The 27,713-nt window shown below is 35.5% G+C and overlaps 1 protein-coding gene across 2 annotated transcripts in view; it reads right to left on the bottom strand.

The window, feature by feature from the left end:
- Positions 1-8,039: 8,039 nt before the first annotated feature.
- LOC104000087 (anaphase-promoting complex subunit 4) overlaps positions 8,040-27,713 on the bottom strand; it is a 70,758-nt gene continuing 51,084 nt past the window's right edge. For both annotated transcript variants that reach the window (XM_009422029.3, XM_065170165.1), the window contains 5 exons: positions 21,871-22,009; positions 9,125-9,349; positions 8,878-9,030; positions 8,453-8,534; positions 8,040-8,288 (listed from right to left, as the gene is read on the bottom strand). In XM_009422029.3, coding sequence (XP_009420304.2) covers positions 8,194-8,288; positions 8,453-8,534; positions 8,878-9,030; positions 9,125-9,349; positions 21,871-22,009 — 694 coding nt within the window. In that variant the 3' untranslated portion in view covers positions 8,040-8,193. The remainder of the gene's footprint in view (positions 8,289-8,452; positions 8,535-8,877; positions 9,031-9,124; positions 9,350-21,870; positions 22,010-27,713) is intronic.

Genomic DNA, 27,713 nt, shown 5'->3' with positions numbered 1-27,713 from the left:
GTCCCATTGAACATGGGTGGACGTGTAATAGAATGACCCTCTTGGTTTCCGGCGTATGCCATCTCTCTTGGGTTTTAATCCGTTAGAGAGTTAACCTGGCTCTGATACCAATTGTTAGGATCAAGAGCACTAAGAGGGGGGGGGGGTGAATTAGTGAAAACCTTCTGCGATTAAAATCAAAAACTACATTCGATCGATAGAAGTGATTTTGGTAAGAAAGCCGATTCGTAAATCACTTCAACTTTTGACTAGGAGAGATGCAGCAAAGATATGAACGCAGTTTGCAGTTATAATGGAAATCAGAATATAAGTGCAAACTGAAATACGACGTTCGTACGATTAAAGCGATTTCGGTATAAAAGCTGATTCGTAAACCACTTTAACTTGAGATAAGGCGAGATGTAGTTAAAGCAAAGATATAAAGGCAGTTTGCAGTTATAATGGAAATCAGAACGTAAGCGCAAACTAAAATACGATGTTCGTACAATAAAACTGATTTGCGTCTTAAACCCCGATTCGGAAAGCACTGAACTTTGAAATACATTCGTAAAAACACAGAACGTAGTAAGCTATTGAGGAGGTTTGCAGTAAAGATAAGATGCTCAAAGTAAATGCAAACCGAGATTTAGAGTGGTTCGGTCAATCTTGACCTACTCCACTTTTGGCTTCCTCCACCGACGAGGTCACCGACGTCAACTAGAGGCCTTCCTTCAATAGGCAAAGGCCAACCACCCTTTTACAGTTTCACTCCTTTTGACGGGCTTAGGAGACAACCCTTACAGAATTTTCTCTCCTCTCTTTACAACTCAGAACTTGGAAGAAAAGAGGGAGAAGAACTTTTGGCCTTTACAACAATTTTGAGCTCTAAGAATCACAGAAAAAGATCAAGATTTCGGTGTAAGTTCATGCTCTTTCAGTGCTGAATGGGTGGGGTATTTATAGGCCCCAACCCAGTTCAAATTTGGAGCTCAAAACTGTCAATTCCCGAAATTCCGGGATCAGGCGGTTGCACCTCCTGACTGGAGCGGTTGCACCGCTTAGTAGAGCTCGAAGACTGAGCCTCTAGGCGGTGCCACCTCCTATCAGGGGCGGTTGCACTTCCTGCCAGAGCTCGAAGACCGAGCTCAGGTGGTTGCACCTCCTGACTGAGGTGGTTGCACCGCCTGGCAGAGCTCGAAGACCGAGCTCAGGCGGTGCCACCTCCTGTTAGGGGAGGTTGCACCGCCCAGTCTCGCTCGGAGACTGAGCCCAGGCGGTGCCACCGCCTGGCTGGAGCGGTTGCACCTCCCAGTTTCGCTCGGAGACTGAGCCTAGGCGATGCAACCTCCTACCTTGGGCGGTTCAACCGCCTGGCAGAAATCAGGGTCCGAATGGGTTGATCCATTCTGCCCAATTTGGGTTTTTCAGGGGCCCAATTGCCCCAAGATTAAGTTAATGGGATCACCTCCCATTTCCAACTTAATCATTGTGCTAACTACGATATTCCCTAAGACATTTACTACAACTTGCTCCGATGCGTCAATCGCTTCTTCCGACGAGCTTCCGGCGAACTTCCGTCGATCATCCGATGAACCCTCGGTGATGCTCCTACGGACTTCCAGCAAACTTCTGGACTTGCGACGATTCACTTGGCGAGTTCCGACGAGCTTCTTTGGCAAGCTTATGGACTTCTCGGATTTGTTTCCGCAGAACCTCCGACGATTGTCCGAACTTCCGTCGAACTCTCGAACTCCCAACGTGATCATTGTCTTGACTCCGGCGTAACTCCTGCTGCATATCTTACTTTCATCGTAGTTAATCCTGCACACTTATCTCAGCATATAGATTAGATAACAAATGACAATTGACTTCATCATCAAAATCCGAGATTCAACATACACTAGCCTATCTGGTTATCTCGATGTCCCTCTCAAATAACATATGACCAGAATTATTTAGGGTCTGTGTTTAAAGGTGAATCAGTCTTATTATCATGATCTCATCATGATCTGATTCTCATTGCACAGATCCGTAAACATTATAATATATTTATGCAACAAGCAATATAAAGTAAGAAATAATAATAATAATAAAGATTACATGTTATGTCACACATGTCATCACTCACGTAATTGGCTTGTAGGGCACCTATGACAAGTAATATTTCAGTAGGCTGTGTTAAAAGCTATGAGACAATATTGTGAGCTATAGAGAATACCATAGGATCAACAAAATCTATATGAGCTGACTGTAACAAATTAGGCACTCTCGTATCAGAGATCATCGTCGGGTCGAGCCGATCCCCTTCCAGCTTCAACTAGACAAGTCTATCCCCTTCTAGGTCGACTGATCGATTGAAACCCTAGTGCTCTTACCTCTTCCTGGCTCACCCCTGATTGCTGCTCCAATGGCGCAGATCTACTGCTGCTATGATGGCACAGATCAATTTCGCGGCGTGGAACCCGGAGAAAGATCTGCTTGCCATGGTCACCGAGGACTCCAAGGTCGTATTGCATCGTTTCAACTGGCTGAGGCTTTGGATGATCTCCCCATGTGAATCCTATTGTTCTGCGTTGCATCTTCTTCGTTGATGGGTTACGATCAGAATCTGCTAAATGTTGCTGTGAGGTCTCGGCCTTTTCGTTTTCTTGCTTTAGCTAGTTTTGATCTGCGGTCTTTTATTTTTTTTCCATCTCACTGGTGGTTGCTGTTGCAATATGCTAAAGTTTGCCGTGGGTTTTCGTTCTTTTTCGTGTCTTGTTCATTGTGTTGCTAGTTTGTGGTTTATAATTGCATCCTAACACGAAAACCTATATTACGAAAAGTTTTGAATGTTTGAGATTACGCAATGGTTTCAATATCCTAACCTTATGGGGGTGACAAGATAGACACCTGAGTAAAACTACGGCAAGGGGTACTTGCATGCATATAGCACCAACATTGAGATGATGAGTTCTTGACAGTAAATTTAATGTAAAATCAAGGAAAGAGACCTTTGATGTCTCATTTAAGTATTTGAGTGGTACATCCTTGTAAAATGTAAGCAAAGAAATATTAGAAGGATATACATACCTTTTGACCGAAATATTGGGCTATCTTTGGCAAGCTATATTCATTGTGACTGTTCTGTTTACAACTGTTTGAAACAGCCTTTTTTTTAACTTATTTATATTTGCTCTTTTGAAGTATTTACAAAAATCTAGAATTTCACTGGTAAAATAACTTTTCTACCTCTGAAATTTTGATGAACAGGTTGTATTCTATGCCATCCAGTATTCTTAATGAATGTAAAACATGATTTTAAGAGAAACTATGGCCAAATGGAGAGATTGCAACCCCACCATCAGAAAGTAACTATTATGTGATGGTTACCGTTTGAACATTTTTAATGTGCACATGGAAAAAGGGATAAACATTTTGTGTACAAAAAGCATAAACAATGCCACCCTAATCTAATGATTTTTAGTTATTTCTTTTTAGTTGTTCCCATAGTTATTAGCTTTTATTGATGCTCGTACGAAGGACTTTACATAATAGCATTTTGAGTGACTTCTTTGGAAGTAAGTGTTTTTGTAATGTGTAAGACTAGGAAAATCTTGATAGCCCACCTTATTTTTTGTTATAATAACTATCTAGTCAAACATATTTGGAAATCCCTTTTTTTTCCTCAAAATAACTTGTGCTTTCAACCCCCTTCTAGTGCGTTTCTTTTTGTTCACTATTTCATTTTCTCATGAGATGAAGCTTTTTAGTAGTTAATTATTTTGAGGGTTACCTCAGTCACAACTATTTTCTTCATTTTATTTTGACTCTGCATACAAGAATCATGCGCTGCCTTCATCTCCATCCATGCATAACATGTATTTTACCTGTGCATGGCAATTATCTTGAGCAAATTATATGAAAATATGACTAAATATCATGTTCTTTTATGAAAATGACGAAATATCTTGTTCTTTTATCTTGAGCAAATTGAGATTAGCAAACGGTGGCCGCTTCAGAGTCTCATAGATTTGACATCCCTCAACATAGTTATCAAATCTGGGCCGAACATTGACCCAAACAAGCCTTGGGTCACAAATTCACTGGTTGAACCAGTGGCTCAAGCAGTTGGAACCATAGATTCTATATAAAAAAATTAAAAAATAAATTATACTTATAATTTGTATATAAAAAATTTTAGATTTATTTTTTTAATAAAATATATTAAAAGTATAACATAATCATTGTTGGATTAATTCAACAAATATGATTCCGAAAAAATAAAAATCCAAACTCAAATATGTTGTATAACAAAAATTGATAGTTAGCTTATAGCTTACTACATGAGAAGATAAGAGAGAGAAACATGAACAAAAGAGAAAGGTAGAGTGGTGATAAGAGAGGCAAATAAAAGAGTGAAAAAGGACAACACTGAGAGGATGATTATATAAAAGGACGGAGAGAGAGTTTGATAGAGGGGCAGTTACAGAAAGGTCAGGTAATGCACATTTAGAGAAGGCATCCAAATTTTTTCTTCCTACAAAGACTAAACTACCCTCAAAGGTAAATAGAATAATATATTTAAGGGGATTATATTTTTTTTTTAAGTAAAAATAAATTGATTATGTGTAAAGTTTCTACAAATAGCTTTGTCTATACGACAAAATCAAGTAACTCGTTAAGTACACATGTGGTAGTTATGACTATACTTTAACTCCTAACTGTAGCGAACATGTTAACATGTGCCAAGGCTATCAGTGGTTACAGCATTTAACATCATTGCTAAGATCTTTAGCTAATAGTAAAATTGAATTTAACAAAAATATCTCTTTCTCTTCGTGTAAAGTGCTCCATTTTGAGATTGTGCTCCATGCATGATCTTGAGTCTCTAATAATCTCTGTCAAGAGCTGAGCATTGTTTGTGTGTTGACACTCAAAGATTTTGCTACATCTCTCCTTCCATATCCACCAAATAGCACATCTGAAAATAACCTTTGCCAATTGTGTAAGAGGTCCTTTTCTTGAGAAACTTTGTATGAGGTCGCCTAATTCTTGATGCAAGTTTGGTTGCAGCAGCCTATTGAGTTCAAATCGCTAGAGAATCTCCTTCCATATCCATTTAGTATATTCACAAGCAAAATAGAGGTGGTCAATAGTTTCTTCTTGTTGCAAACAAAGGGAGCATCGGTTAACATGATAGATACCTCTTCTCTTAATATTATCTATTGTAGGTAGTTTATTAAGAAGGGCCTGCCATGTACATAGGGAATGTCTCTGTGATCCCGGTTTATCCCATGTCCAACTACTTAGGATCCACTTATTATTTTTTTACCTGATTTGATTCCAAACGGATGTGGCACTAAATTTACCATTGTTATGAGGCCAAATAAGTGTATCTGAAGAGTTGTTCCTGATTGGAATAGCTTTGATAGTCGGCCAAAGTGATATCATTTCAGGAGAAATAGGATTAGGAAGACACCAGGTACCTTTAGCAATGAATTCGAAAACCTTCCAATTTTTGGGAGCCCCAAGGTCTTTTCGTATTCTGTCATCATATAATTGAAATATACTATTTCCATTTATGATCGTACCCTATATTAGTACTAGTACCATATATTTAAGGGGATTATAAAAATGATGCAACTAACAATCTGGACAAGCCAAGGGTTTGGTTTCTGGTTATTCAGTCTGATCGGCCGATCTGGTCCTGGTTGAATAACTATGTCCTTTAGTGTTTGTTTTACTGTGCACAAAATTAACTAGATCAGAATAACTAGTTTACTGGAGTCTCGATGGTTAGTCTGTCACAATCTAGCAATAAGCCCTTGCTGGAATCTCTGAATCAGTTTTTTTTTTGTCTCATTGAATCTCATCTAGCAAAGTTTCATTCGAGAAAAATGAGGAACCTTGTTTTCGGGGAGGTATAAGTCAGGCACCGGCTTCCTCTGCTCCCTCTGCGAGAAGTTAATCGAGCTATGCACATCTAAGTCATCCCATTTTTCATAAATATCAAAATTTCCCTTATAATTATTTGAATTGGTTCAGGTCAATCAACTGATTCTATGTCAAACTTGTGTTCATATTACAGTTTTACGCGTGGGATGTTGAATGTGTTAACTTGTAATAAATTACAGTGGTGAAAGTTGTTTGTTTTGTCTTTGGTGTCTCTTTGCTTACTGTGATGTGTATAAATGTTACATCGTTGTTGTGAAAATTGTTTGATATATTTATGGTGCATCGATACTATTTTCTACTTTTGACAATTATGTAGATGTGAAAGTGATATGTATGCATGTTTGTATCATATATATATATATACATATATATATATATACATATATATATATATATACATATGTATATATATATATATGTATATATATATATATGTATATATGTATATGTATATATATATATATGTATATGTATATATATATATATGTATATATATGTATATATATATATGTATATGCATATATATATATGTATATATATATGCATATATATATATATATGTATATATATATATATGTATATATATATATGTATATATATATATATGTATATATATATATATGTATATATATATATATATGTATATATATATATATATGTATATATATATATATACATATATATATATATACATATATATATATGTATATACATATATATATATATATATATACTATATACTATATCATTGTTGTGAATATTGCTTGATATGTTTATGGTGTATAAATATTATTTTCGGCTCCACAATTATGTAGATGTGAAAGTGATGTGTATTCATGTTTGTATTGTATCTACATAATATGTCGTTGTGAAAGTTGTTTGATGTCTTTAGTGTCTACTCTATTTCTAAATCTTAAAAGTTATGTATATGTTAAAATGATGTTTGACATATCATAAAGAAATGTTATATCATTGTTATAAAAGTTGTTAGATATGTCTTTGGTGTGAAAGTAATGTTTGATACATGTTTGTATCATATATAAATGTTATGTCATGTGTCTCTTTTGGTATCATTTCATTTTTTTTTTTTTGGTAGTTTTAGGATATCTAATTGTCAGATTTACCAAATTTTTTGATATGTTTTATAAATAAGGATATTTTAATTTATTCAGTATAGCTAGATCAACTTTCACGAAACCAATACATGCTTCTTCAAATCCACTATGACATATTTCTAGCATCATTAGTACTATTTTTTTTTTTTAGATGATTTTAGAATAACTAATTATAAAATTTTAAAAATTTTATGATAAATTCTATAGTTTATTTTAATTTATTTTTGAGTATAAATAAACTTCACTAAACCAACTCAAACTTATTCAACCTCTTTCTTTTATACTTTTTTTAAAATTTTGATAATAATTAACAGGAAAGGAAAAGGTGGCAAAACCAAGTTAAAATAAAATTATGAGGGAGGAGGAGAGCTAAGTTAGAAATTTAGAAATTTCTATGGAAACCAAATCAATTATGAGGATATTTTAAGATAAAAACGGAACAGTTTCATCCAATTGGAAAAACAAAAATATCCCCAAGTATAAAATGATTGAGGGATGTTATCTAGTAAAAAACTAATAGAAATTTTTTTTTAGATAAGTTATCTTTTTTAATTTCCTCACACTGCTCATTCTCTCGCACAAATCTACCTCCCGTCCTTGACCTCGTTCTCTTCCTCTTCACCGCCACGTTGCCTTTATCCAAAATTTGTCACCATTGTTCCTCCCTCACCGGGAAACCCAACTTTTTTAGAAATTTGCCACGTTGCCACGTTGCCAAAATTTGTCACCTCGTTCTCGTTCTCTTCCTCCACCTCCGGTGCCCCTCCTCCCTTTCTCCCCTTCTCTTCTCCTTTTCCTCCATCTCTTCCTCATCTACTCATCTGCCTGCTCTACCACTTATCTACCCTTTTTCGACTAGGGAAACCCAACTTGTATAACCACAACTGACATCTCCCAGCTGGATAGTAGATCTACTGCTAGAGTTGGTTTGAAATTGTCATTTGTCTCTCCCGGCATTGGCATGGGACAACCTAATCCCATCTGGTAGAGATGAAGATCAGGCAAATCTGATTAAAAGATCAGACTAAGCAAAAATTGAATAGAAACTTACAAAATCCTCCAGTTCTCCGCATCTGATAAAATTTCCAGGATCAGTCAACAGCAAACAATTGGGACGACAAATTAATGACAATCTAGTAAACAATTTCCTATCCATGTTGACTCAATCGATGTCAGAAGTCTCATCCTCATCTTCATCAAGAATATACACCATGGCATGCCTTCTTGATGTAAAAACACACGCAAGTCCCCTGGAAGCTGCAGAAAGTTGAACCAGAAAATGAATTAACTATGGAACTAACTACAATAAACTCACTAACAAAGGAGCTGAATAAACTCGAAAATAAATTTCAGCCTACATTTCCAAGGTAATTATGGAAGTTGTCAAGCATCTCAAATAACAAATATAAAGATAATCTTACCACTGACAGCCAGCGGGCTAGTTACAGGTTCTGAAATATAACGAACTTTTCCAATTTCCAGGTGCATGTCAACAGCAGAAGCCTGGTGTGAATGGCAACAAGAAAATTGGTTATTAGATATTTTAAATTTTTTTAAAATTGCCAAATGAAAGCCTGACAATCTTAAAAAATAAAAGGATGTTTGCAGACATTATAATACATCCATGCAAATCATATGAATCTGCATTTTAGTATTTGACATTCCAAATCTGTGTTAATTTCTACTGTTACATTTAGTGAAACATGCTCTTTCGCCAACACATACATGCAGGCAATCATGCAATACTAAGAAAAAAAAAAAAGATCATGAGGTAAAATAGCCTTAGGAGCATATGATGCGATTTTATGGTTACACAAGGAAGATATTCTTACTTCGTAACACATACCTTCAAGATTTGCAATGTCCAGAGGTTGGCTGGTGTTCGTCTTGAAAGAGGCAAAAAGCAAAAGTCACTAATTTGTACCATCATTACCAAAGATCTCATTGTACTTTCAGATGTGGAGGTTGCTTCATTAAGTAAAAGAACAATTTGGTTTTCCTGTTTCATTCAAAGGGAAAAAAACACAAAACGTCAAGCAAACAAGATAACTGAAGATGAATAAAAGAATGTTGCATTAAGAAAGCTTTATAACCTTATACAAAGATAGATCAATGCACTGAAATGCATCTGGTATACATAATAAAATAGCTTCAGGAGAAGTTACTCTCTTCTGAACAGGATCCAGTCCATTTGCAAAACCCCTTATGATGCCAATACAGTTTGTCAACTCAAGTGATTCATCAGGTACTTTAAAGCATATATAGTCTACACGGCTATCACCACCTGTACACACTTCTGAAGTAGCACCATGGTCACCCTAAAGTTCAAATATAAAAATAAAAAACTACATTAGATTCACTACAGAAGCATGTTATTGTTGCAAAGATCAACAATCATAAACGTTAACAATATTATACTATTCAGCACTAAAGAACTAATGCACCTCAGCAGCACCAGAATTATAAAAACGAACCACCAGATATAGGATTATGGCTCTGAATGAACTTGTCAGATGGCTTGAATGTTGTTCAAGCAAACAGCCAAATAATTTTTTAACATTTAGAACTTTTAAATATCAATCAACTGATATTGTCTGAACTGGACCTTTGTGATTATACAATAAATTAGCTCAAATATCAACTTGATTAGTTGGTTCTCACCACTGCACGAATCTCTAGCCACTGTCAAGTGTCATTTTTATGCTTTTAGGCGAGTCCTGCTCTTGCCTAACCTTGTCAAGGAAGGAAATAGGAACCACCACTAAGGTGTTAACAATGAATGAACAATAGATCATTCATTTTGTCTGATCTTCCAAGATGCCCACCAGTCTCAATGGAAAATTGCTTTAATCTTATCTAAAATTTTACAGAAATGAAAAGTTTTCATGTTTGGTATGCAGCTAAAAGTTGTCCCACGATCATACATGTTCAGTTTCTTTGAAGAAAACCACACATTGCAAACCCCTAATGGAATTTCTATTTTGCATATCCATGCAGAGTGTGAAACAGTAAAAATGTACAAGTGTGTTTAAGGTTTTAGCCTAGTAACATGGTCATATTCCTCTGTTGTTAGGGCTCTTGACGAATATCCATGACAAATGATGTTAGACCCCAATTACCAGAAACAGCAGCATGGCTAGCAGAAGCAATTGCTATTACACAAAGAAGCCTAACAATTTTTGGATATCAGATGTCAAAGTTACTTCACTTAATCTTCCTACTCCAGCTGCTTCAGTGGCAACAGAGTGGTGTCTATGGATAGATGTATACACATATTTCAATGAGAGAAACAGAATTGATGGGGAAGTACCCATCAGTAAAGCCTAGATTTATTTTGTTTCACCTTTTTTATATGTATCTACAGATATGACTAGTCCATTGGGTTCTGAGGTGTAAGGTACTCTAATTCTTGAATGCAATTCTTAATATTGCATAGATTTTGACTTTGGGACCTCACATTATCATGACAATAAAAAGGCATCAAGCGTTGATTGATTTTCTACTAGAATGGAGCTTACAAATTGTATTCCACCACTGCTTTTCAACAGCTCCGTTCCCTCCCATATCTTCCACCTCAATGAATGACTTCCAATTACCAAAATTACTAGATATAGAAGGAACTAGAAAAAGGTTATGTTTTGCTAGTTATATAATGTTGTCACAGTGGCAAGTTAGATGTCTGTAATTTAAGATCTTTGGGAAAGAATGACTACTGAACAATGGATGTAATCAAATTAAATAGTTAAGTTAGAAATCAATTTTTATTTCCTTACTTGCCAATGTAATTTAGGAAATATTAATCATATTTCCTTATTTACTATTATGAATTAGGAAATGACTATTAAAGATTCCAAATACGGTGATATCATATTTGTTAGTATATTAAATAGAAATAATTCATATCAAATAAATACGAAAATTAAAATAATTTTTCTTTAATGGAGGCTCACCTTCTCCTATTTAAGGGGAGAGATTTCTCTCATTCTTCATCACCTAGCCGAGCCCAACAGCAGGAGGAACGAAAAGTTACACCCTGCTAACAAGAAGCAGGTTTCCCTACATTTCTTGAAATTAAAATTTTTTATTTTGATTACTTAAATGTTAAAATTTTTATAGTTTGAAAATATCTATTAGTCCTTTTAATGTCAAAGTATTTATTGTTGGATTAAGATATGTTATGTGAAGTTTTTAAAGGATTCTTTAAATACACTGAAATTATACATGTTTTATGTATTGAATACATGATATTTGATTCTTCATATTTGGATTAAGAATGTTATTTCCTCGTATTGCAGTTTAACTTTTTATCTTATCTGGATTAAAATATACAATGAGTAGCGAAAAAAAAAAATTTCTTAATCCTTTAATTGTTAAAATTTTTATTGTTATATTATAATATATTATCTGAAAATTTTTATCCCTGTTACAATTTAGAATTTTATTGTTTAATTAAATCATGTTGAAATTATTAATGTCATATGTATTAAAAATATAATTTTTAATTCTTATTAAATTTAAAATATCATTTCCTTGTATTGAAGTTTATATTTCAATATTATTCTTTAATCTGTTGTTATGTTTTAATGTATTATTATTGTCATAATTTAATATTGATGAAATTGGATTGGCATAAGGTTAGAACAGCCCGCAAAATAGGCCCAACCCATAGGTCAAGCCACAGCTTATTGGCTAGGCTTAGTCTACTGACTAGGCCCAACCCATAGGCCGAGCCTATCCTGCGGGTCAGGCCCTAGCCCGCAAGCTAACCCAGCCTAGCCCAATAGGGCAGTCATGTGCTTCGCATATGACTAGTCCAAGGGCCAAGGTTGGCCCAACCTACAGTAGTGCATGCACAGTTACATGCAGTGCACATGACCAGTATATGAGTCGACCTAGCCTAGTCCAATGTTATGTAATTGTTGGAATTGAGCTCAAACGTTGATTGAACTAAATCAGACTTGATTAGTCTAGATCAATTTAAGGTGATTCCGAATTGGTTTGACTTATTCAAGTCAGTTTAACCTAAATTGAACATAATCTATTCCAAATTATACTAGTCTAGGGTGGTTCCAGACCAGTTAAATGAGGATTAAAGATCGGTTCAGTTAGGTTCTAGTAAATCGAGTTCAATTAGATCGATTGAAATAAGGTTCAAGTCAATTGAGGACTAATTTATACTATTTGATATTGATGATATTTAAAAAAAATATTTTAAATATGTTATTTTATCCCGATATAGACATGATTAGTATGAGATTATATTATTTCCTGCCAAGGGCAGGTAACGTGATTCCCTTCGGGGATTAGTGGGTTGTCAAACGTAGCGGCTGGACGGTTCCTTCATTTGCTGTCGGGATGAACGTGTCCCCACTTTGGTGGATAAAGGACACCACTTCATCCATTGTTGGGAGTGCGATATGAGTTTGCCTCCATCCGTTGTTGGGAGAACATAAACTCATCCCGTAGGATAAAGCGTCTTCATCCACTATTGAGGGAGTGCTCCTTCGGGTACTTGATATACGCCAATGAGATGATTGATTTTTGATAATGTATTCATTTTGAGTTGACTTTTTGGGTTCCTACTCAATGTTGCTGAATTTTCTTTATTTTTTATTTTCAGAGTAGCCTCTCTCTAGTACTAAATCGGATTCCAATAGAGAGCGGACCTTCTTCTACCGCTAGGTAGAGCCACTTAGATAATTCTTAAGTTAACATCACTATGTTTACTTTTCTACTTATGCTACTTGTGATTTAACGAATCAATGAATTGTAATAAATATTTATAAATGATGAATAAAGTGATGTTTATCAATCTAGCTAGCACTGATACCATAAAAAGATGTCAAATTCTATATTTTTTCAGGAAATATTAATCTTATTTCCTTATTTGCTATTACGAATTAGAAAATAACTATTAAGCATTCCGAATAAGATGATATCATATTTGTTAGTATATTAAATATAAATAATTCACATTAAATAAATACGAAAATTAAAATAAATTTCCTTTAATGGTGGCTCACCTCCTCCTATTTAAGGGGAGGGATTTCTTTCATTCGTTCCTTACTTAGCCGAGCCCAACAGTGAGAGGAACGAGGAGTTAAACCCTACTGACGAAAAGTAGGTTTCCCTACCTTTCTTGAAATTAACAGTTTTTATTTTGATTATTTAAATGTTGAAATTTTTGTAGTTTGAAAATATTTATCAATCTTTTTAATGTCAAAATATTTATTGTTAGATTAAGATATGTTATGTTAAGTTTTTAAGAGATTCTTTAATCCTCTTAAAGGTTTCTTTGGATTTAAATACATTCAAATTATAAATGTTTTATGTATTGAATACATGATATTTGATTCTTCATAGTATATTTTAATATACTATGAGCAGTTCAAAAAAATATTTATTTTCTCATCCTTTAATTGTTAAAATTTTTATTGTTAGATTATAATATATTATCTAAAAAATTTTATCCATGTTAAGATTTAGAATTTTATTGTTTAATTAGATCATGTTAAAATTATTCATGTCATATGCATTGAAAATATGAATTATAATTCTTATTAAATTTAGAATATCATTTCCTTGTATTGATGTTTATCTTTCAATATTATTCTTTAATATGTTGTTATGTTTTAATGTATTATTATTGTCATAATTCAATATTGATGAAATTAGATAAGCATAGGGTTATAACTGCCCGCAAACTAGGCCCTACCCATAGTTCGAGCCATAGCCCATTAGTTTGGCCTAGTCTGCTGACTAGGCCCAACCTATAGGCTAAACCTATACTGCGGGTCAGGCCCTAGCCCGTAGGCTAACCTAGCCCAACCTAACATGGGCAGTCATGTGCGACACAAATGACTAGTCCACGGGCCACGGTTGGCCCAACCTACAATGGTGCATGCATAGTTATATGCAGTGCACATAACCAGTATATGAGTCGACCTAGCCTAGTCCAATATTATGTAATTGTTGGAATTAAGCCCAAACGGTGATTGAACTAAACCAGACTTGATTAGTCTAGATCAATTCAAGGTGATTCTGAATTGGTTTGACTTATTCAAGTCAGTTTAACCTAATTTGAACCTAATCTAGTCCAAATTATACTAGTCTAGGGTGGTTTCAGACCAGTTAAACGAGGATTAGAGATCGGTTCAGTTAGGTTCTAGTAAATAGAGTTCAATTGGATCGATTGAACTAGAGTTCAAGTCAATTGTGGGCTAATTTGTATAATTTGATATTGATGATATTTGAAAGAGATGTTTTAAATGCGTTATTTCATCCCGATATAAACATAACTAGTGTAAGATTATGTTATTTCCCTGCCGAGAGTAGGTAGGGCAATTCCCTTCGAGGATTAGCGGGCCGTTAGATGTAGCGACTCGACGGTTCCTCCATCTATTGTCGAGAAGAACGTGTCTCCACTTTGGCCAGTAAGGGACACCAATTCATCCACTGTTGGGAGTACGATATGAGTTTGCCTCCATCCGCTATTTGGAGAACACAAACTCATCCTGTAGGATAAAGTCTTTCATCCGTTGTTGGGTGAGTGTTCCTTTGGGTATTTGATATACGCCAATTGGATGATTGATTTTTTATCATGTATTTATTTTGAGTTGACTTTTTGGGTTCCTACTCAGCGTTACTGATTTTTCTTTGTTTTTGATTTTCAGAGCAACCTCCTTCTAGCACTAAAATGGATTCCATTGGAGAGCGGACCTTCTTCTACCACTAGGTAGAGCCACTTGAATGATTTTTAGAGTTAACATCATTATGTTTACTTTTTGACTTGTGTTACTTGTGATTTAACGAATAAATGAATTATAATAAATGTTTATAAATGATTAATAAAGTGATGTTTATCAATCTAGCTTTGAAATCATAAAAAGATGTCACATCCTAGATTTTTTTAGGAAATATTAATCTTATTTCCTTGTTTGCTATTACGAATTAGGAAATTACTATTAAGCATTCCAAATAGGGTGATAACATATTTATTAGTATATTAAATAGAAATAATTCACATTAAATAAATACAAAAATTAAAATAAATTTTCTTTAATGGTGGCTCACGTCCTCTATTTTAAGGGGAGGGATTTCTCTCCTTCGTTCCTCACCTAGCCAAGCCCAACAACAGGGGAACGAGAAGTTACACCCTGTTGACGAGAAGTAAGTTTCTCTATCTTTCTTGAAATTAAAAGTTTTTAGTTTGATTACTTAAATATTAAAATTTTTGTAATTTAAAAATATTTATCATTCTTTTTATTGTAAAAATATATATTATTGGATTAAAATATGTTATGTGAATTTTTTAAGAGAGTCTTCAATCCTCTTAAAGGTTTCTTTGGATTTAAATACATTGAAATTATACATGTTTTATGTATTGAATACATGATATTTGATTCTTCATATTTGGATTAGGAATGTTTATAATCACCGATAATTTCTCCTTTAACATAAATTAATTACTATAAATGATGTATTGCTTTATTTTTAACTTTTATATTTGTGTATTATAGTTAAGGAAATGATTAAATTTGGTTTCCTCAATCATGTAGATAAGTTAGGAATTCTATTAATCAATTAAATTATTAATTAATTTATTTTCTAATGAGTGATTTGATTTTTAGGAAGTAAATAGTTTACATTCCATTTTTGTGTGTGAACTATAAGAAATGAATATTATATTTCTCTCTTTGTATGTGAAAGAAAAATAAAAATAAATTAAAAATAAGAATTAAATTATTATTTACATTCTGGGGAGATCTCATATTCTCTTATATAAAAGGGACTACTCCCTCATTCCTCGTCGAGCCTAACAATAGGAGTATTGAGGAGAGGACTTCCCGAGAAGATAATATTGAGGAAAGGATAACCATGGAAAGGTAGGATCCTTTCTTTTTAATTAGTTTTGATTTATGTTTTGAAATCTTGATGTTGAGATTGTTATAATTTTATAATGTATGATTATGCTTTAATTTCAAAATTTTATGATTAGTAAATAATAATAATTGATTTGTGATGTTAGAATGATTATTTGATTTATATTGATCTCTTAAGCTTAAATGAATTTTAATATTGATTTAATTATTAAAATATTTATTTTTGAATTAACATAATAGTTCTAATTTATTTAATTAGATATATCTATGTTTTAAGAATTATGTTTGAAATTCTATAATGTAATTAGTTTTAAATTTAAGATCATGAATTTAAATTTAAGATATATCAAATTATTCTTTAATAATTTTAAATATTAAAATTTAATTTGATAAGAGGAGTCTAATTTGGGTCCGACTTAAGTCAGGTTGATCTATCAGATCGGATTGACTCAGCCCATGTGGTAATGTACGACCTAGCCCATATGGCCAAGTACAACCTAACCCGTGTCACTAGGCATGACCCAACCCATATAGCAAGGTACGACCCAACCATGTGGCCAGGCATAAGCCAGCTCATACGGCTAGGTACGACCTAATCCATGTTGTCAAATACGACCCCAACTCATGTGTCTAGGTATGACCAACTCGCGAGCCAAGCATTACCTAGTTTAGTGGTAAGGCTCAACCCAACTTCTAAGTGAGGCTTAGCCTAGTCCATGAAGTTAAGCTTGCCCAACTATGCGATTGGCATTAGACACATCGTTGCTCCTCTATCTAGCCCGTTGCACCTCAACTCAACCTATTACTTAGAATGGCCATGTGCAATGCATGTGACCCATCCAAGACTTAGGTGGGCTGGTTCGGTCTGGGCTAACACTATACGACATAGTCTAATTTCTTATCCCTTTATTGGTTTGAGCTTGTTAATTGACTAAATCAGACAGGTTTGATCGGTTAAAGTCGGTTTAGGGTGATTCCAAACTAGCTTAACTAGTTCAAACCTACTTGACTTAATCAAGATCAATCAAATCTAAATTAAACCAATCTAGGACGATTCCAGATTAATTCTATAAGGTTTTGAGGTCGGTTCCGTTAGGTCGTAATCAAATTGCAATTGGTTTAAGTCAATTGTTTCCGATTAGAGTTTTGGTTGATTGAGGACTATTGAGAGATTGATGTTTCATGCCTTTATGATTTGATTAATTTAAAGGATTTATCTGGAGATATCATTTAAAAATGATTATTGGTTTTCTACTTTTCTCAAGTTTATTATATTGATATGATTATTATCATGTAGTAGATGTGACTAGGCTAATAGTTCACATTGGAAGTGTAACATGTGAAAGGAGTTAGAGGCCCATCACAGTACGGAGCCACCAATAAACATAGTTTAGCATATTTACATCAAGTATGGTCTTTCATAATATTTAATCATACTAATTTCTTGATGCATGCGTAAGTGAATGGATAAATGTAAATGAATGATCATGGATGTTTATGTATCCCTACCAAGGGCAAGTATGGCAATTCCCTTCAGGGATTAGCAGGTCGTCAAACGTGATGGTTAGACGGTTCCTCCATTCGCTGTTTAGAGGAACGTGTCCCCACTTGGGCGGGTGAGGAATACCACTCCATCCACTATTAGGAGTGTGATATGGATTATCTCCATCCGTTATTGGAAGGAATCCATCCCGTGGAATATGCCTCTCCATCCGTTGTTGAGAGAGTGCACTATCGGGTGATGTATGTATTTGTTATTATGTATGTGTTGCATGTGGCTGATGCATGATTTTATTTATTATGTAAGAAATTATCATCGTTTTTTTTATACATAAGTTTTATGATGAATCGATATATTATCATTTTTTATTGAATTATCGATATTTATTTTTATTTCATGAATATTGAAGATTATTTTAATGATAATTTTGAGGTTCCTACCGGCATGTGTAGTTGCTAATATGTTTTTACATTATATTTATTTTCAGAGTAATCTATTACTTTGTAAAAGATCTAAAGCTTGGGTGGAAGAGACTTGTGACCCTACCAAGAAGATATGATCCTTTTTCTAATTAATAGAATATTTACTATTGTAAAGACAAGGATTTCAATTCAAAGACGAATGAAAAAAAAGGGAGTTTATTATGTAAATTATGAATAATAAATTACTGATTTATTATTCTTTTTATAAATCTGGGATGTGACAATATTATTTTCTCGTATTGTAGTTTACCTTTTTATCTTATCTAGATTAAAATATACTATGAGAAGTTAAAAAAAAAAATTATTTCTTGATCCTTTAATTGTTAAAATTTTTATTGTTAAACCATAATATATTATCTGAAAATTTTTATCCCTGTTAAGATTTAGAATTTTATTGTTTGATTAGATCATGTTTTAATGTATTATTATTGTCATAATTTAATATTGATGAAATTGGATAACATAGGGTTAAAAAAACTCGTAAACTTGGCTCAACCCATAGGTCAGGCCATAGCCCATTGGCTAGGCCTAGTCTGCTTACTAGGCCCAACCCATAGGCCAAGCCTAACCCGCAGGTCAGGCCCTAGCCCGCAGGTTAACCCAGCCCAACATGAGTAATCATATGCGACGCATATGACCAGTCCATGGGCCAAGGTTGGCCCAACCTACTATGGTGCCATAAGCAATATATGAGTCGGCCTAGCCTAGTCAAATATATTATGTAATTGTTGGAATTGAGCCCAAACGTTGATTGAACTAAACCAAACTTGATTAGTCTAGATCAATTCAAGGTGATTCCATATTGGTTTGACTTATTCAAGTCAGTTTAACCGAAATTGAACCTAATCTTGTCCAAATTATACTAGTCTAGGATGGTTCTTGACCAGTTAAATGAGGATTAAAAATCGATTCAGTTAGGTTCTAGTAAATCAAGTTCAATTGGATCAATTGAACTAGGGTTCAAATCAATTGAGGGCTAATTTGTATTATTTGATATTAATGATATTTGCAAGAGATGCTTTAAATGTGTTATTTCACCTCGATATAAACATGACCAGTGTGAGATTATGTTATTTCCCTGCCGAGGGGAGGTAGGGTGATTCCCTTCGGAGATTGATAGGCCGTCAAACATGGCAGCTGGATGGTTCCTCCATCCGCTGTTGGGAGGAACATGTCCCCACTTTGGCAGTTAAGGGACACTACTTCATCCGCTGTTGGGAGAACACAAACTCATCCCGAAGGATAAATCCTCTACATCCGCTGTTGGGAGAGTGCTCCTTCGGATAGGTGATATACGCCAATGGGATGATTGATTTTTGATCATATAATCATTTTGAGTTGACTTTTGGGGTTCCTACTCAACGTCGCTGAATTTTCTTTATTTTTGATTTTCAGAGCAACCTCGCTCTAGTATTAAATCAGATTCCAGTGGAGAGCGGACCTGTTTCTACTACTATGTTTACTTTTCTACTTGTGATTTAACGAATAAATGAATTGTAATAAATACTTAAAATGATGAACAAAGTGATGTTTATCAACCTAGCTCCGATACCATAAAAAGATGTCATATCCTGGATGTTTTTAGGAAATATTAATCTTATTTCCTTGTTTGCTATTATGAATTAATAAATTGCTCTTAAACATTTCAAATTGAGTAATATCATATTTGTTAGTATATTAAATAAAAATATTTCACATTAAATAAATATGAAAGTTAAAATAAATTTCCTTTAATAGAGGCTCACCTCCTCCTATTTAAGGGGAGAGATTTCTCTCATTCGTTCCTCACCTAGCCGAACCCAACAGTGGAAAGAACGAGGTGTTATACCCAGTTGACGAGAAGTAAGTTTCTCTACCTTTCTTGAAATGAAAAGTTTTTATTTTGATTACTTAAATGTTGAAATTTTTGTAGTTTTAAATTATTTATCTTTTTTTTTAATGTCAAAATATTTATTGTTGGATTAAGATATGTTTTGTGAAGTTTTTAAGGGATTCTTCAATCCTCTTAAAGGTTTCTTTGGATTTAAATACACTGAAATTATACAAGTTTTATTTATTGAATACATGATATTTGATTCTTCATATTTGGATTAGGAATGTTATTTACTCATATTGCAGTTTACCTTTTTATCTTATCTGGATTAAAATATACCATGAGTAGTTCAAAAGAAAATTCTTAATTATTTAATTATTAAAATTTTTATTGTTAGATTATAATATATTATTTGAAAATTTTTATCCCTGTTAAGATTTAAAATTTTATTGTTTGATTAGATCATGTTTAAATTATTCATGTCATATGTCTTGAAAATATGATCTAGAATTTTTATTAAATTTAGAATATCATTTCCTTTATCTTTCAATATTATTCTTTAATCTGTTGTTATGTTTTAATGTATTATTATTGTCATAATTCAATATTGATGAAATTGGATAAGTATAGGGTTAGAACAACACGCAAACTAGGCTCAACCCATAGGCCAAGCCTAATCCACGGGTCAGGCCCTAGCCCGTAGGCTAACCCAGCTCAACCTAACATGGGCAGTCATATGCAACGCATATGACCAATCCATTGGCCAAGGTCGGCCCAACCTACTATGGTGCATGCACAGTTATATGTAATGTACATGACTAGTATATGAGTCGGCCTAGCCTAGTCCAATATTATGTAATTGTTGCAATTTAGCCTAAACGTTAATTGAACTAAACAAGACTTGATTAGTCTTAGATCAATTCATGGTGATTCCGAATTGGTTTGACTTATTCAAGTCAGTTTAGCCTAAATTGAACCTAATCAAGTCCAAATTAAACTAGTCTAGGGTGGTTCCAGACTGGTTAAATAAGGATTAGAGATCGGTTCAGTTATGTTCTAATAAATCGAGTTCAATTGGATCGATTAAACTAGGGTTCAAATCAATTGAGGACTAATTTGTATTATTTGATATTGATGATATTTAAAAGAGATATTTTAAATGTGTTATTTCATCTCGATATAGACATGACCAGTGTGAGATTATGTTATTTCCCTACCGAGGGCAAGTAAAGCAATTCCCTTTGGAGATTAGCGGGCCGTCAGACATGACGGTTGGACGGTTTCTCCATCTGCTATTGGAGGAACGTGTCCCTACTTTGGTGGATAAGGGACACCACTCTATCTGCTGCTGGGAGTACGATATGAGTTTGCCTCCATCCGCTGTTGGGAAAACACAAACTCATCCCGTAGGATAAAGCCTCTTTATCCGCAGTTGGGGGAGAGCTCCTTCGGATATTTGATATACGCCAATGGGATGATTGATTTTTTATCATGTATTCATTTTGAGTTGACTTTTAAAGTTCCTACTCAATATTCCTGAATTTTTTTTGTTTTTGATTTTCAGAGCAACCTCCCTCTAATACTAAATCAGATTCTAGTGGAGAGCGAACCTTCCTCTACCACTAGGTAGAGCCACTTGGATGATTATTGGAGTTATGTCACTATGTTTACTTTTCTACTTATGATTTGACGAATAAATGAATTGTAATAAATGTTTATAAATGATGAAAAAGTGATGTTTATCTACTTGGCTCTGAATGTGTGAAAAGATGTGATAAAAAAAAAAAAAATCCAGGATGTGACAATGGATCATTAGAATTCCATATATAATATACAACTTTTCTATACATATATTACTCTGCTACTTGTGATATTCTTTTAGGTGCCCACTTGTGTGCCTAGAACCTAAGCCTTTTAAAGGGTTACCACTTCTGACCACCTAGTTATTGTGATACCATAGCAAATATCTCCACTGAACTTACCAAAATATATGTTGTATCAACTGCATCAGTAGCCAATTAGAAAGATAATAATAAAAAATGTGGTATTGGAACTAAACCGTTGATTTGGTTATGTATCCATCAAATATGAATTATTGAATAAATAACCAACTATTATGAAATCTAATGTGTTCCTAAAAAAGTGAAATTTGGATAAGCACCTTGTAGTAGAATATTGATGTAGGGGCATCCGATGATGAAACTTCAGGTGTATATCCAACCTTATACAGTGGCATCAAATCTTCACAATGAATCTTCTGCGAGATAGTGGTGAACTGAAGTAGGAAAGCCTCCTTTAAGCTGTAAAAGGATGGGGAAGCTGTTTTAAGGATACATGATAAGACATGGTACATCAACCCATATAATAGTTCAGGAAACTAGCAGAACTTTTTGTTAGTTTAGTTCGTGCTCTGTTATGACCTCTATAATAACAGACTAAGAACTCATAGTTCCAACTATAGTGAGTGCAAATTAGTAAGTTAAAAGGAGGCCCTGTGGATTTTGAAATGAAATTTTCAGAAGCATAGATACCAACAGTTCTGTGTATATGCAAAAAGGACTATATGAAGCAACATATTCACAAAGTGGTTTGAAATTTTTGATTTTGTTCATCTAACCAGTTATGTACCTAAATTTGTTATAAATTTTAACACACGAAAAATGCTAAAATGATGCAATTCATAGATCAACAATTTCAGTTTGTACATCAACAATTCATAAATGCTGCAGGGATCAAATAAGCACCCATTCCATCAACTTGCTCACAAATCTTTTGACATGAGATGCATTGGATTGCCCTCCACAAATAAGCATTTATATCTAAGATCCTTGAGATGGCCTTTTATAAATGCAATATATAACACAAAAGTTGTGATTGGTAAAGGATGTGTGGACCTAACATAATAATGAGATTAAGACATGGAAAATAGAATATTCATAATTAAGATTTGTTTTCAAAAAGTAATAACAGTCAACCTGCCACAAGACCAGGTTTTATTACTCTCAGTTACTTTGTAATATTGATCATTATGTCATGAACAATTATCATTACTTTGTTCCAGAATAAGACTTTGATAATGTGATAAATGATTGAAAAGACTAGCTTCTGCTTCATTTGTTAATCCTTTTTGCCACATAAAATTTATCTTATTTGCTTTTATTTCTTACACTAAAATATATGTTTTCCATTAATTTCCAGAAATCTGATGCATCCACATCATGGTGTGAATCACGTTAAGTTGTTTCTTTTATTGTTTCACGCAAACAAGAGATTTAGGAAAACATGCTTTACAGGTTCAAAATAATGATTATTTAATTATTTAAATCTACCAGTTTACTTTTATCAGTTAAAAAAATATAATCTTCATATTCTAAAATATATCTAATGCAAAATAAGTTTGCAAGCAATACATCATAACTCTTTAAGGATCTCTATAACAAGAAGGATGGCATCAAATTGCAAAGTATCTTCTAATTTCACTAATTTTCTGTAAATAAAAAAGGTAGTTAACATTAATAACCACTTAGTAATCCATTTAACATTTCTGAATCTGAATCATTCTTCCAGTTCAAGACTGAATAAAGGAAGGGGGTTATTATTGTTATGAGGAAGGGGGCTTTGACCTTCATGTGCATCAAGCTAAGGAATGGACATCTATTCATTCAATCTTTTCTCGTTCCTCAAGCTTAATGAGGCATTGTGAAGAAAAGGGATAAAGAAAAGGAGGAATAATCGACCTTTAGGAAAAGAAGGTTCTGTTACCTCCCTTCATTAATTCTTTTTTTTGGTGGTTTCATCCATCTCTTTCTCATTTTTCTTCTGAGTTTCAGTTAGCATAGTTCGGATATTTTGGTACAATATCAGATGGGCACTGTACAGGACCAAAGACAAAGTTTCACCGTAATTCATGATACCATGGTGTCCCAAATTACTGTAGTACTAAAAATGCCAAATTGGCAATCCAATGTCATTAAAGTCAATTCAATTTTATAGAGATAAGCCAACCAAAGAAAAATGCTTTTTTAAAAAGCTCAAATGAGAAAATTACCAATAATATAGAAAAAAAACAAATGAGCTTGTAGCTTCAAAATTTTTACTAGCATTGTTGTTGATTAAATTAGATGCAGACTTAACTGATTGGTTATATCTTTGGTATGCAACCTCTATATGAATAACTCGGAGAGAGTTGGCAAATTAAAGAGCATGAAAAGGCTCAATAATTGGAGAAAGATGGCAGATTCGAGATTTTATTTGCAGATCTAGATTTTCAATTTGAGTCCTGTTCGGAGTAAAATTAAGTTTATGAACAAAGGCATCTAACATGCACAAGTAGTACCATGATAACTAGGAAGTAGTGTCATCTTAGCTAGTTTGATAGCAGGATAATGACAGCGGCAACAGAGGCAATGGAATCGGACGTATGGTTAGGCCATTAGGGAAAGTTACGAGGAGGGGGAGGCTGATATGCATGCGTTGGTTCAAACGAACCAACTAATCGGGCGCTCGCTACCTCTCTCCGCTACCGTTGCTATGGTCGACCGCCTGGTTTAAACCGGGCAGTTGCCCGAAACACCTGGCGCTTGGGCTCAGGCGAGTGCCTAGGTGGTGCCTCTTTGAAGCACGCTGCTTGACAATTAAACCAGGCGCTCGGGCCTTGCCTTGCCTTGCCCGAGCGCCCGGGCGCCTTTTTAAATCACTAGTTGCAACTAGGCTGACCCTTTACGAACGGATAACGCAAAGGTGTCTCACGACTTAGGCAATTCCAACCATAGTATGCAGTACCAAATGGTACCGCCCGGTACGGGCGGTACGTACCGGTCCGATGGCATACCGATACGTAGACCGCCCGGTACCACTACAGTGCTACAGTGTTATACTATAGCAGTGCTACAGTGCTCGGTACACCCTGGTGTATCGCTCGGTACGCCCTGGTGTACCGCTCGGTATATCGGTACCGTACTGTACCGAGCCAACCTCGAAACACCGGTACGATACGATATTGCATACCTTGATTCCAGCTAAGTCCATGCAATTGAGGTATCAGAGGGGGCAAGCAATTCAAGCAAACAGCGAAAAGTTTCACAATCTCGTCATAGCGAAGCATCATAGAAAATCAAGCAAGATAGGGCAAGCCGAACCATTGCCCGAAGCAGCCGCGGGTGGGCTACAAGTGTAAACTCGCTCCCAAGCTATTAGAGTCACACAAGAGGAGCGTGATAGCGAACAAGACAAGCGAGAAGTTGACTACTCTCCGCAAGCGAAGGAGGCACAACCTGAAGCGCCAACCGAGAAAACGGAGCCATAAGGAGAGGCTTATAACTGCAGAAACCTGCCTTGACGTCCTTGAAACGAGTTTGGAGGAACTCTACCGGAGCCAATGAAGGCTTCTTAGGGTAGAGAACTCGCAAGAATAAGCTGAATCTCATATTGATAAGGTCAAGGACCTAATTGATTGATTGATGGAAGACACCAAAGACTCCGTGCAACATCTACACGAAGTCATAGCGGAACTCACGTCCAAGGTTACATTGCTCATAAGGGCTGTTAATGCGGGAAGGAACAACATCTGTGTTGCTCCACCGCAGAACTTGAGGGCACCTGAGCTACCTTGTTACGGGGGGTGCTAGGGATGCGAAGGAACTCGAGAATTTTCTGTTTGACATAGAATAGTACTTCCGAGCTACGAGGCCCAATTCTAAAAAATCAAAGTTTCAATAGCAACAATGTATCCGAATGGGGCTGCAAAACTTTGGTGACGAACACGTTGGAAAGAGATCCAACAAGGTCGGTGTTGAAGCTGAGAGTTAAGGACTCAATTTCTACTCGAGAACACAAAGTTTGCCGCAAGAAGGAAGCTGAGACAACTCCGCCAAAATACTTCCATTCGGAACTACATAAAGTAATTTTCTACACTGATGCTAGACATATAGGACATGTTCGAGAAGGATAAGTTGTTTAACTTCCTCGATGGCCTGAAGTCGTGGGCATAACAAGAACTGCATTAAAGGAATGTCAGCGATGCGATTGAAGCAATCGCAATCGCAAAAAGGCTCACTAACATTGTTTCCGAGGACTCGAAAAAAAAGAAACAATCTTCAGGTAATCGACCACCCAAATATTCCCAAAGGAAGAAGTCCGAGGGTAAGCAAAAGAAAAGGAGTTCCCACAAAGGGCCAAGCTAAAAAAAAAGGCCCCAAAACCTGGCGGATGCTTCTTGTGCAGAGGACCGCACATGGTGAGGGAGTGCCCACAAAAACAAGCACTTAATGCCTTAACAACATCAATCCACCCCCCAGATCAGACAAGGGCAAGGCCATCGCCCTTAGTTCGAGTAGTTTGGAATCCAACAGCAACGATGAGAAGTCGTGAGGACCCCGAATAGGAGCAATGCATTTGTTGAATGTATTGCCGGGTGGGGGAGAACGTGAAAGCGAAGCCACAGAAGTAGGGAGCGACAAGTTGATGTATATGGACATCAAGCTAAATGACCAAACAACCCGTGCGATAGTGGACACAAGCACTACCCACAATTTCATTGTTGATAGAGAAGCAAGACAACTTGGGTTGAGCCTAGAAAGAGCCCGAGTCGGATGAAGGCTGTGAACTCGGACGCTAAGCAGATCTCCGGGCAAGCAAAAGGGTTACCTATCAGGATTGGGACATGAAGTGAAAGCACAAACATAATGGCAGTGCCACTGGACGATTTCCAAGTGATTCTCATAATGGAGTTTAAGCACGCAATGAAGTTGGTGCCAATATCATTCCTAAACTCCTTATGCCTAATGAGAGGTGACGACCCCTGTGTGGTTCCAGTTTCTCGAGGAGGAACCAAGGATCTACAACAAATATCAGCATTACAAGCTAAAGAAGGGAGTACGAAAAGGTGAATTAACTTTCGTAGCTACTATAAAGCTAAAGCCACTTGATGTGGAGGTCATCCATGAACCTGCTGTGATGGCAAACATTTTGAAGGAGTTCATAAATGTCTTGCCTCCCGAGTTACCAAAACTCTGCCACCACGCAAAGGCATGGATCATCATATCGAGTTGGAGCCAGGAGTGAAGCCTCCAACGAGACCACCATACCGCATAGCCCCTCAAGAGTTGGCAAAGCTCAGGAAGCAATTAGATAAACTACTAAACGATGGTCTCATATGTAGTTCCAAAGCATCATTCGGAGCTCCAGTCCTCTTCCAAAAGAAATAAGATGGGAGTCTCCGATTATACATCGACTATCGGGCCTTAAACAAGGTGATAGTAAAGGACAAGTATCCCATCCCGCTCATCGCGGACTTGTTCGACCAATTAGGCAAAGCAAAGTATTTCGCTAAACTCGACCTTTAATCGGGTTACTGGTAGGTGCGCATTGTTAAAGGTGATGAAGCGAAGACTACCTGTGTGACCAAGTATAGAGCGTTCAAGTTCTTGGTGATGCCTTTCAACTTAACAAACGCTCCAGCCACATTCTACACTCTCATAAACCAACTATTCAAGGAGACTTGGACAAGTTTGTGGTCTACTTAGACGATATCATCGTTTACAGCCAAATGCTCGAGGAGCATGTCGAGCAACTTCGAACCATTTTCAAGGTTCTCAAGGAGAACCCTTTCTTCGTAAAAAGGGAGAAGTGTTCCTTTGCTCAGATGGAGAGTTTATTCTAGGGGCAGCAAATCGGTGATGATTCATTCAGATGGATAAATCAAAGGTGCAAGCTAAGGCGCAATGGTGAACACCAAAGAAGATACTGGAGCTAAGATCCTTCCTTGGTTTCATCAATTATTATCAACACTCCATAGTTGGGTACTCGAAGAGCATAGCTCCATTGACGGAGTTGCTGAAGAAGAAACAACCTTGGCGATGGTCAAACAAATGTGAAGCGACATTCCAAGACCAAAAGGCAGTTATGTTGGAAGAACAGATACTCAAATTACCGAACTATAGAAAGCCCTTCGAAGTCCATACGGATGCTTCAGACTTCGCTATTGGAAGAGTACTCATGCAAGAG

The sequence above is a fragment of the Musa acuminata genome, chromosome BXJ3-10, assembly GCF_036884655.1.
Source record: "Musa acuminata AAA Group cultivar baxijiao chromosome BXJ3-10, Cavendish_Baxijiao_AAA, whole genome shotgun sequence".
Lineage (NCBI taxonomy): Eukaryota > Viridiplantae > Streptophyta > Magnoliopsida > Zingiberales > Musaceae > Musa > Musa acuminata.
Note: the sequence above shows the minus strand (reverse complement) of the source record. Positions and strands in the feature narration are given on the sequence as shown.